Source organism: Manis javanica, chromosome 1 (genome assembly GCF_040802235.1).
Source record: "Manis javanica isolate MJ-LG chromosome 1, MJ_LKY, whole genome shotgun sequence".
NCBI lineage: Eukaryota > Metazoa > Chordata > Mammalia > Pholidota > Manidae > Manis > Manis javanica.
The window spans coordinates 90,740,121-90,753,194 of record NC_133156.1 but is presented as its reverse complement, the minus strand read 5'-3'; the positions used below and the strand labels follow the sequence as shown (position 1 = coordinate 90,753,194).

Below are 13,074 nucleotides of genomic sequence, written 5' to 3'. Positions count from 1 at the left end.
GTGAAACAAAAATTGCAAAATATTTTATTAAAGATTTTATATACAACTAGGAATTACACTATATTTTTAGTTCTCTGATGATGGGACCCCTCTAATAATGTATTAATCACTTTGAATTTTGCATTACAACTGAAAATTGGCAATTGTTTACATTTATTAATACTCATTAAAAGCATTTCTACATTTAAGTAGCTAGATACAGGAGAAAAAATAGTTTGAATAAACCATTATTGTTCTTACTCTAAATCCCAATTTGGGGGTATATATCATATCAATCCAAATTATTCAATGTGCAGATATAAGTTCACCCATGTAGCAAAAATAACTTTGTTTACACTTTTACTAAAATCACAGCTTTTATAAAGGCTGTCCAAATGACAGTAGGATTGTGTGTGTGTTTGCTTTTGTGTATATGGCTTGATCATTGCACTTTAGGATCTTTGCAACCATTTTTCCCTCTGTAACAACTGCTACCTCTTGATTAATGGCCACAGTAAAGTATTGTTTGTTGTATAGCAATAGGCTTTTCTGTAACTCTCGCAAAGTAGAGATATATCTGTTAGATTTTTAGATTTGAATGAAAAACATTTCAATAAGAATAGTGTGTTCTTCCATTACTTAAAAAATGATAATAAAAACTATTATTTCAAAGTTAAAAAAAAGCATTTCTATGGATAGTAATGGAATTTGAAATACACAGGAAAGCATATTCACAATTTTTAGGTCAGAAAATGACAAGAAAACATCCTTTGGCTATTACTATTCCTTTTTATAGGAAGATAAAATGGTCTTATACATAATTTTATTTTGTCTTCAAAATGATTAGCTTTATCTCACAGGAGAAATATCTTGATAGGGAAATTAAAACAGAAGATAGAACTCAAGTTTCTGAATTTTGATACTTCAACACTTCTTCTAAAACATTTTAGACATGAAATTCTAAGCTAATATTAAAGGGTAAATGGGATGTTCAGTTTTGTATTTAACATATTATTTAATATACATATTTAATATTATCACTATGTGTCCATTTTCAAAAAACTGACGTGATATATTTTACCTACCCCAACAATCCGTTTCATAGCATCCAACTTAGCAGAATCTCTGTTGCTCTCCAACATTTGCTTGAGATCTTCATTCCTATAAAGAGAAGAGAAAAAATTCTATGTTTAGATTTTTATATTACATACCTATTAAATTACATCATTTTTCATAAGAATTAGAATGATGGGCAATGTTATATACCTGCATTCTTATTTCTAAATAAATATATATTTCTCATATAACCCTACAAAATAATGTCAAAGTGCTATGTTGTCATGAGTCCCATCAAGGAAACAAAAATATAAAATTACCTCAGTTCTGGGCAAAATCCTAATGTGAACACAAGCATACAAGCTCTTCTTTCATCCCCAAATTTTTTCTTAATGATCAGAAACAAGAAATAAGAAAAAACCTCCTGAATACAAACATGAGCAACTTTTTTCTGAATGCATTTCCTTGAGCAAGGGGAACAAAAGCAAAAATGAACACATGGGACTACATCAAACTTAAAAGCTTCTGTACAGCAAAGGACACCATCAGCAGAACAAAAAGGCATCCTACAGTATGGAGAATATATTTGTAAATGACATATCTGACAAGGGGTTAACATCCAAAATATATAAAGAACTCACATGCCTCAACAACTAAAAAGCAAATAACCTGATTAAAAAATGGGTGGAGGATATGAAGAGACAGTTCTCCAAAGAAGAAATTCAGATGGCCAACAGGCACATGAAAAGGTGTTCCACATCACTAATTATCAGGGAAATGCAAACAAAAACCACAATGAGATACCACCTCACACTAGTTAGGATGGCCAGTATTGAAAAGACTTAAGAAAAACAAATGCTGGCAAGGATGTGGAGAAAGAGGAACCCTCCTACACTGCTGGTAGGAATGTAAAGCTAGTTCAACCATTGTGGAAAGCAATATGGAAGTTCCTCAAAAATCTAAGAATAGAAATACCATTTGACCTGGGAATTCCACTCCTAGAAATTTACCCAAAGAATGTAATTTCTCAGATTCAAAAAGACATATGCACCCCTATGTTTATTGCAGCACTATTTACAATAGCTAAGATACCGAAACAACCCAAGTGTCCATCAATAGATGAATGGATAAAGAAGAGGTGGTACATATACACAATGGAATACAACTCAGTCATAAGAAAGAAACATATTCTACAATTTGCAACAACATGGATGGAGCTGGAGGATATTACGCTTAGTGAAATAAGCCAGGCAGAGAAAGACAAGTACCAAATGATTTCCCTCATTTGTGGAGTGTAACAATGAAGTAACACTGAAGGAACAGACTCAGAGACTCCAAGAAGGGACTAGCGGTTACCAAAGGGGATGGGATGGGAGAGGGTGGTAGGGGAGGGAGATGGGGATTCAGGGGTATTATGATAGGCACACATGGTGTGGAGGTGATCAGGGGGAAGACAGTGTAGGAGAGGGGGGGTAAATAGTGACTCTGTGGCATTTTACTACACTGATGGGCAGTGACTGCAATGGGGTGTGGGGGGGACACGAAAGCATGAGTGGATGTAGTAACAACATTGTTTTTTCATGTATATCAATAATACCTTAATAAAAATATTCAGCCTATACATATTGCAAAATACAAGAAATCATCTTCAGAGCTTTTTCAAGGGTGTGGCCAGAAAATCATTTGATAAAGAAATCATGGGTACCACTCATGGATATAATCATACATCTCCACAGAAATCAGGAGTAGAGATGGGATTATATCAAAATAGACACTGCCAGCTTGGACTAAAGTGGAAAGAGGGCACAAAAATGAAGGAAGGCTATCAGGCTTTTGGGATTCTACAGGACAGGACAATGTGAGGACACAAAGAGAAACAGCTGAGGAGAAGGGGCCTCACGAGAAACCAAACCTGCCAACACCTCGATCTGGAACTTGAACCTCTAGAGCAGTGAGAAATAATGTGTAGTGATAAAGCCACCCAGTCTGTGGTGTTCTGTTATAGCAGACCAGCAAACTAATACAGACATCAACAAACAATTCACCTAAGGAGATACATAAATGGCAAAAAAGCACATGAACAGATAATCAACTTAACTATTAGGGAAAAGCAAATTAAAACCACAGCAAAATATCACTACTCAAGATCAGAATGGCTCTCATCTAAAATAAAAATATATGACAACACCAAATGATAGTGAGGACACAGAGGAAGTGGATCACTCATACCACTGGTGGCAACATAAAAGGCTATAGCGTCTTTGACAGTTTGGCAGTTTCTTATAGAACTAAACTTGCAATTACTATACAACCCAACAATTATACTCTTAGTTGTTTATCCCAAGGAAATGGAAATGTATACTCACACAAAAATCTGTTCACAAGTATTCATAGCAGTTTTACTCCTATTAGCCAAAATGCAAAGAATCCAGATGTCCTCCAATGGATGAATGATTCAACAAACTGTGGCACATCCATAGGAGAGATACCACTCAGCAGTAAAAAGAAACAAATTATTGATACATATGACAACTATGACTAATCTCCAAAGAAGTATGCCTAGTGAGAAAAGTAAATCCTAAAAGGTTACATACTGGATTATTCCATTCATATAATATCCCTGAAATAACAGAATTACAGAAATGGAGAAAGTTTAGTGGTTGCTGAGGATTATGGTTAAAAAAAGGAAGGGTGGATATAAAAAGGCAATACGAGAGGATCCCTGTGGTGATGGAACTAATGGCTACATGAACCTGAACATGTGATAAAACAGAATAGAGCATGTATGCTCCCCCCCACATTCAGTATAGAAAGCACAAGTAAAACTAGGGAATCTAAACAAGATTGGAGGATTTTATCAATGTCAGTATCCTGGTTGTGACACTGTACTATAGTTTATCATTAGGAAAACTGGATAGACAGTACACAAGATAGCTCTGTATTATTTCTTTAACTGCACATGAATCTATAATTATCTCAAAATCAAAAGTTTAAGAAGTTCTATAATAATTATAACTCATTTATAAGAAGACAATCCAATCCAAAAAAAAAGAGTCAAAAGATTGGAACAGACAATTTACAAAAGATTAAGAATACCAATAAGCACATGAAAACATACTTAAAATCATTAATTATCAGGGAAATGCAAAATTAAATGAGGTATCAACTACACACCCATTAGAATAAACTAAATTAAGAGAGTGACAATAATAAGCATTGCCAAGGCTGTGGAGAAATGAGAACTCACAAACTGTTGGTGGAAATGAAAAAAAACAACTCTGGAAAACTGAAGATTCTTACAAATTTAAACATAAACCTACCATGTAACCCAGTCATATAATTCCAGAGAAATAAAAATACATTTCCACATAATGATTTACATGAATATTCTTAGCAGCTTAGCAGAATATTTATAACAGTAAAAAACTGGAATATAAATGTCCATCAGTAAGATTTGATTTTAGTCAGAATACTACCCAGCAGTGAAAAAGAATTAACTACTAATACATGCAATAAGATGGATGAATTCTCAAAATCATTATGCTGAGTGACAGAAACCAAACACAAACTAGCATGACTTAATTCATTTCAAATTCTAGAAAATGCAAACTGATCTGTAGTGACAAAAAGCAGATTCGTGGTATTCAGAGAATTGATAACTCTGAGGTTCAGAGAAAAAAGACAAGAAATAAAGAAGGCAGTGTTTCAACCTGATGTAATATGCAACTTTTCACAGATATGTCAAAGACCTATTGAAAATTCTGATACAAATTACATATTTCTTGCCCAATTCCTCTTTGCTTATCACCATAAGGTTCAGTATTTGGGAAAGGTAACACCCTGATACCCAGTTTACCTTCAAAATATGTTCACTTCTGTTGAGTCATTTTAGGTCTACCTCCATCATTACTGGATTCAAACATGTCCTATTAACATGTATTACTACATTAAAAATGTAGAACATAAATTCTTTTGCTAAACATCAAAAGAGTGATTCAAAATAATGCTGAATTGGCAATATTTTCATTGACTCTTTGCTGAAAACCAATACTTGTTTCAAATACGCTTTTTAAAAATTTAGTTCTTCATTTTACCTATTTATTTGCAGGTATCCAGTATTAGGATAGCAACTTTATTTTTACATAAGTGACATCTTGTGGTGCTAAGTGGTATAACTTTTCATTTCAAGTTCAAAATATGACTTTACCGTTTCAAAGAACAGAGAAAAATATGTAACTGGAAGGTTAAAGAAAATACCATTAAGTCACTCTTATTTCAGCACCAGTATAAGGCAGCAATTATAATCCCAAAGCAAAATTTTCCCAGCTATGTGTGTCAAAAAGGAAACCTGCTGGCCTAAGACGGAGTGCAGAGCCAGGTCAACAAATCGGGCTTAATGCCTAGCCTAACTGCATTTTCAACCTCCCATAGAAATGTAGTCTTGGTTAACCAGGAATTTTCTGGCCAGCGCCAATGAGGTAATATGTTATATGAACCCTCTCCATCACCCAAAAAGACTAAGGGTTCTTCATGATAAGACCTCCCTCACTTCTTCCTAAGGGAAGGCAACCTTGCCTAAAACAATCTCTTCTTTTCTTTTGCTAAGAACTTTTTGCCCTACTGTCCTGGCTATGAAAACCTTCCGTTCTGAGTAATTCCTCAGAGCATTTCTCTGCTTGATAGATGGGATGCTGTCCATTCATGAATCATTTAATGAAGTCAATTAGTCTTTAAGTTTACTGGGCTGAGTTTTGGTTTTTAACAAATACAAGAACTTAGGAGGTAATAGGGCTTTTATATAGTATAAATACTACATAGTACATATTATTAGGTAGTATAAAATACAGTATTAATTACCCCTTTTTAAAAAATCTATAGTCCATAATTCATTAAAACTCTGCACTCCTTTTAAAGACAATGTAAATTAAGGGAAAAATTAAGACTATGTTTCAGTGCTGCTCAAAGTATGAGTTCAACAGTGTAATTTTATATCTTCTGAATATAATTTTAAAAACTGGGGCTTGCATTTTGCATGATTTTTTTTCATTTCATTTTTCTAGCAGCTTATTTGTTATTCTGTTATACAGTAGTACCCACCCATGATGGACTAGAAATTTAAAAGGGAGAAAAAGGCTCTTCCTCCATTTGCAAGCACTGCCCTACACAATTACCTTTTTCCTCAAAACATTCACCAGAATCTGTGTACCACAGAAAGCAACACTTAAACTTAAATCCAGTGTTAAAGAGAGACACAGGCCCAAACACTTCCACTAGGCCAAGTCAAACAGGCTGAAAACTTAACTGCAGTTTCAACCTACCTCCAAGAAATGTAGTCAGTCAGAAATTTTTTGGTCAGCATCAATAAGATAATTTATCATATGTACCCTCTCCAACCACCAAAGAAAGATGACATAACCTACATAATAAAGACTATTTTGTCCCCAAATGAAGGTGACCTCACCCAAAATAATCCTTTTTCCCATTTATGAATTTCTTGTCCTGCCTTTAAAAACCTTGCCCTTTCTGTAGCCCTGTCCCTTAAATTCTGGAACTCTATTTTCATCTGGTCCGCATATATATTTGTAACCCATCAGTAAACAAAAATGAGGAAAATCATTGACCCTGTGGAGTTTTAATGCTAATAAGCAAAAGAGACAACAAACAACACACATAGTAAATTATAAGTCATCAGATGAAATGAGGGGAAAATAGAGCAGAGGAGGGAGAATGAAGAGAGGAAAAGAAGAAGCAATTTTAAATAGGGTGATCAGAGTAGGCTAAACAGAGACATCTCAACAGATCTGCAAGTGAAGGAGTTAGCCATACATTTACTGTGGTGAAGGACAGGTGCAGGCAGGAAGAGTACTCTATGCCAAAGAGACAATGAAAGGAGGATAAAGAATTCTAAAGGCTTTGGTGGTTACTCCACATGTAATAAAGAACCACTGGAAGGTTCTGAATTAAGGAGAGTTGAGACCTAACACATATAACAGAATAATTTGGCTACTTTTACAATACACTGCAGGGACTTCCAGATCTGCCTAAGGTGCTGTAATTTATGGGACTAAACCTGCCACAAAAGTAACTGTAAACCTGGAAAAAATAACTTTCTGAAGGCACTGGAGATCAACTAAAGCAGACAAAATTTAAACAGCCAAGATCCTGGAAAGAAAAGCACACAAAGTGAGCTCCTATTCACACAAATTTTTTCCCTGAGTGAATTTTCCAAGCTGCTATTTGGGGGAATAGAACCCATGCAGAAATGACAGTTTTAACAGACTGAGGAGACAAGTTGAGTTCAGGAACTGGAAGTTGAAGGGCAAAATTAGAGAGGAAGGAACCAGTGAAAAGGTACACAAAAATCTGTACCCTTCAAGTAGCAGGCTACACTTCCACAGGGCAAGATTCCAGGAAATCCACAAGAAAACTGCACCTGGGAGATTAAATACCTGAGCAAGGATTTCAGCAGCTACACTTCCATGGCAAGAGAGGCTGGAATTTGGATCTCTTCCAAGTAGAAACACTTTGGTAAATACCCTGACCTTTCAGTTAAGATCACAGAAGGGCCACAGTGGGAGAGTAATAGTGTTCCCTGGGAGTATGAGAAAAAAATGAAATAGACAAGACCTTAAAAAGCCTAAACTGAGCTTAACCAGGACCAAAGTGATCTGCTAGTATTCTATCTGCCTGTCTGAAAAAAAATACAACCCTTTTTGGAAGAAGGTATCATCCAGAGCCTCACCAATGTTTTTAATCCTAAAAATCCATCATCTAATCAAAACTTACGATACAGGCTAAAAACAGGAACAAATGACCAAAAACAAACTAACAAAAGCAATAGAAACAGACTGATGAGTAGTTCAGTTAATAGATACCAGATAGGAACTTTATACCGGAAAAGATGGACAAAATAGATGAAAGGATAGAGAATGTCAACAAAGAAGCAGAAACTATACAATATAATCAAATGGACATTCAGAACTGAAAAAAATGAGTATATGAAATAAAGAACTCACTAGACTGGTTTAACAGAAGACCAGAAATAAAAGAGAGTATTATTAAACTAGAAAGCAGCTCAAGAGAAAATACACAATTCAAAGAGTCAAGAAATAAAGGAATGGAAAACAGAACAGAGCATCAGAGATATGTGGGATATACTGAAAATATATAACATACCTCTAATTAGAGTGCCAAAAACAGAGGAGAGAGAAGAAAAAATGGGACAAAAGCAATATTTCAAGAGATAACAGCTAATAATTCTTCCAAACTGATGAAACACATGAACCCACATTTTTAAAACCTTAAGAAAATGGGACAAAAATCAAGAAAACTGCACTAGGTATAGCATAGTCAAACTGCTGAAAATCAAAGAAAATGAAAACCTTAAAAGCATGCAGAGAAAAAAACATTTCCTTGAGGAACAGGTCAGAACATCTTTCCAATAAAGGGCCAGATAGGAAATACTGTAGGCACTATAGGTCATATTATTTCTGATGTACCTACTCACCTCTACCATTGCAGTGAAATCACTTACAGGCAATACATAAATAAGTGGGCATGGTGATAGTTTACTAACCCCTGCCTTTTTAAAAGGACCTACAATAATACTGACAGCCAACTTTTCAACAAACATTATAGAGGCCAGAAGATAATGGAATGACATCTTGAAAGGGCTGAAAGAAAAACAAGGCCAACATACAATTCTATACTCACTGAAAATAGCTTTCAAAACTGAAGGTGAAATAAAGTGGTTTTCAGACAAGTAAAAGCTAAAGATCTGCTGCTAAGACATAAAAGGATACCATTTCCAAAGGAAGATAAAATAATTCTAAATTTATATATAATTTACATGTATTCTAAATTTACAGCCTCAATCTATAAAGCAAAAGCTGATACAACCAATAGAAGAAAAACACATCCACAATCACAACTGGCAATGTTAACACACCTCTCTGAGTAACTAACAGAAAAAGCAGACAAAATAGTTCAGTAAAGATGTAGAAATTCTGAGCACCATTATTAACCAACTTAACCTGACATGCATAGAATACTATACTAAACAACTGCAGGATAAACATTCTTTTCAAATACACACAGAGCATTTAGCAAAATAAGCTATATGTATCTCTAAAGTCATACAGAGTACATGGAATCTAACTAGAATTTAATATGAGAAAAACAACCTGAGAGTGCCCAGATGTTTGGGAATACAAGCAGTATAAGCAACACACACTAACTGACCTATGGAACAAAGAAGAAATCATCAGGGATACAGAAAATATTTTAAACTGGCTAATGAAACTGTAACATTTCACAACTCATGAGATATAGCTAAAGCAGTACTTGCAAGTAAATTTATACTTCTAAATGTAATATTAACAAAAGATTGAAAATTAATAATCTAAGTTTCCATTTCAACAAATTAAAGAAACAGCAAATTAAACTGGATACGTAAGGAAATGAAGAATATGATAATTCAATATAACAGAAAGTAAATTACAATAGAGAAAAATTAGGCTTTCACTGGATTCTCAAAAGGGTCTGTGAACCCAATAAAGGTTACAAACTAGGCATACATCCTCCATGTATATATACCATGAGTGCATGTTTTAAAAACCATGATGCCATCCATGTATCAAAGGAAGCCTCCATATTTGGTAAACCTTTCACAATACCCTAAGATTTGTCCTCTTGGAAGACATCAGGAAATAGGTTCTACTTTTGATCAAGATATTAGGAATCTCTTCTAGAAAGCAACTAGCTAACCTTAAAGTTTTAAAGTAAATATCACAGAGTCACTGAGTTAGTTGAGTTTAAATATGCTAAAATAAAAAAAAATTGGTTGGAACAGGCAATGTTCTTTTTCACTATTTAAGAGCATTTAAATACTTTTATAAAAAACTTCATAAAAGACTTATGAAAGATTAAAAGATTGGGGGGAACCTCAGAAACAATAAAAGAAAATAATCTAAAATTATAAAAACACAGAAAGTTTTAAAACACACACACACAGCGGAATAAACTAAGTCACAAAGAAAAGTAATTAGGGATTTATCCAATACAGTGCTAATTTTCTTAAAATACAAAGAGTTCATAAGAAAAAAGATGGCGTGAGAAGTGAGGTAGAAATTTCCTCTGAAAACCACACATAATATGAAAATACAGCAAATACAACTATTCCTAAATGAGTGATCAGAAATAAGATTGCTTGAGCCAGTCTACATCTGGGAAAACAGAACATCTCATGGAAAAGGGATTATGAAAAGGCAGAAGAACCTTGTTCAATCCAAAATCCCTCAAACACCAGAAAGAGGGCTCAGTGAAACTGAAATCACTAATCTTCCTGAAAAGAATTCAAAATAAAAGTCATAAGCATACTAATGTAGCTACAGAAAAATATTCAAGAGCTAAAGGACAAATTCAGAAGGGACATAGACACCTTGAAAAATATAGTAGCTAAAATGAAACATACAATGGATGGATTTAAAAGCAGATTAGATGACGTATAGGAGATGGTAAATGGAACAGAAATTAAAGAAAAGGAATACAAAGGAGCTGAGGCAGAGAGAGAAAAAAGGATCTCTAGAAATAAAAGCAAATTAAGAGAACTGTGTGGCCAATCCAAATGGAACAATATTCACATTATATGAGTACCAGAAGAAGAAGAATAGAGAGAAAAAGGGCTAGAAAGTATTTCTGAAGAAATAATTGCTGAAAACTTCCCCAATGTGGGGAGGGAAACAGTCTCTCAGGCCATGGACGTGCACAGATCTACCAACACAAGGGACCCAAGGAAAACAAAACCAAGACATATAATAATTAAAAATGGCAAAGATCAAGGATAAGGACAGACTACTAAAAGCAGCCAGAGAGAAATAAGATCACCTACAATGGAAAACCTATCAGGCTATCATCAGACTTCTCAGCAGAAACTTTACAGGCCAGAAGGAAGGGGCATGACATATTCAAAGCAATGAAACACAAAGGCTTTGAACCAAGAATACCCTACCCAGCAAGATTATTATTTAAATATGAAGGAGGAATTCAACATTTCCAAGATAAGCAAAAGTTGAGGGAATTTACCTCCCAGAAACCATATCTACAGTGTATTTTAAAGGGACTATTCTAGATGGAAATGCTCCTAAGGCTAAACAGCTATCACCAGGGAAAATAGAAGTACAGTAAAGGAAGTAGACCAATTCATTACTAACAAAATGCAAAATTAAATCAGCTACCCACAAAGTGAGTCAAGGGATACACAAAGAGTATAGAATATGACACCTAACATACAAAGTGAGGAGAAGGAAGAAAAAGAAGTATGAAAAAAAAAAAGAATCTTCAGACTGTGTTTATAATAGCATAATAAATGAGTTAAGTTAGACTGTTAGACAGTAAAGAAAGTGCCCTTGAATCTTTGGTACCACAAATCCAAAGCCTGAAATGGGAATAAGTACCTATCTATCAATAATCACCCTTAAGTAAATGAACTGAATGCACCAAACAAAAAGACCTATAGTTAAGAATTGATAAAAAAAAAAAAAACAAGACCCATCTATAGGCCCATCTACATGCAGCATTTCAAACCCAAAGACATACACAGACTAAACATGAAGGGATGGAAAAAGATAATTTATGAATACAATAGGAAGAAAAAAGCAGGAGTTGCAGCACTTATATCAGATAAAATAGACTACACAAGAAACACAGTAACAAGACACAAAGAAGGACATTATATAATGATTATATAATGATAAAGGGGACAGTCTAAGAGGATATAAGCATTATAAATTTCCATGCACACAACAGACAACAGAGGAACACCCAACTATGTGGAACAAATACTAACAGAATTAAAGGGGGAAATAGAATGCAATGCATTCATCTTATGAGACCTCAAAAACCATTTACTCCAAAGGACAGATCCACCAGACAGAAAATAAGTAAGGACACAGAGGCACTGAACAACACATTAGAACAGACAAACCTAACAGGCATCTGCAGAACACTCTACCCAAAAGCAACAGGATACACATTCTTCTCAGGTGCACATGGAACATTATCAAGAATAGATCACATACTAGGCCACAAAAAGATCCTCAGTAAGTTCAAAAAGATTGAAATTGTACCAACCAACTTCTCAGATCACAAAGGTATGAAACTAGAAATAAATTGTGCAAAGAAAACAAAAAGACTCACAAACACATGGAGACTTAACAACATGCTCCTAAATAATCAATGGATTAATGACCAAATTAAAACAGAGATCAAGCAATATATGGAGACAAATGAAAACAACAGCCCAACGCCCCACTTCTGTGGGACGCAACGAAGGCAGTTCTAAGAGGAAAGTATATAGCAATTCAGACATATTTAAAGAAGGAAGAACAATCCCAAATGAACAGTCTAAATTCACAATTAATGAAACTGGAAAAAGAAGAATAAATGAAACCCAAAGTCAGTAGAAGGAGGGACATAATAAAAATCATGGAAGAAATAAATAAAATTGAGAATAAAACAAAAGAATTAGTGACACAAAAACCTGGCTGTTTGATAAAACAAACAAAATAGATAAACCCCTAACCAGACTTATCAAGAAAAAGAGACTCTACACACATAACAGAATCTGAAATGAGAAAGGAAAAATCACAATGGACACCAAAGAAATACAAGATTCATAAGAGAATAATATGAAAAATCATATGCTAACAAACTATATAATCTAGAAGAAATGGGTAACTTTCCAGAAAAATATAACCTCCCAAGACTGACCCAGGAAGAAAACAGAAAACCTGAACAGAACACAAACCAGCAATGAAATTGAACTGGTAATCAAAAAACTACCCAAGAACAAAACTGCCAGACCACATGGCTTTACTGCTGAATTTTATCAGACATTTAGAGAAGACCTAATACTCACCCCCTTGAAGTTTTCCAAAAAGTAGAAGAGGAGAGAATGCTTCCAAACTCATTCTATGTCAGCAGCATCACTCTCATACCAAAACCAGAAAGAGACACCACAAAAAAAGAAAATTACAGACC

At 34.5% G+C, this 13,074-nt stretch overlaps 1 protein-coding gene across 4 annotated transcripts in view; it reads right to left on the bottom strand.

Annotated features, from left to right (window-relative positions):
- Window positions 1-13,074, bottom strand: part of AP3B1 (adaptor related protein complex 3 subunit beta 1) — a 273,969-nt gene that overhangs the window by 236,691 nt on the left and 24,204 nt on the right. For all 4 annotated transcript variants that reach the window (XM_073234795.1, XM_073234799.1, XM_073234824.1 and 1 more), the window contains exon 2: window positions 1,065-1,140. In XM_073234795.1, the coding sequence (XP_073090896.1) occupies window positions 1,065-1,140 (76 nt within the window). The remainder of the gene's footprint in view (window positions 1-1,064; window positions 1,141-13,074) is intronic.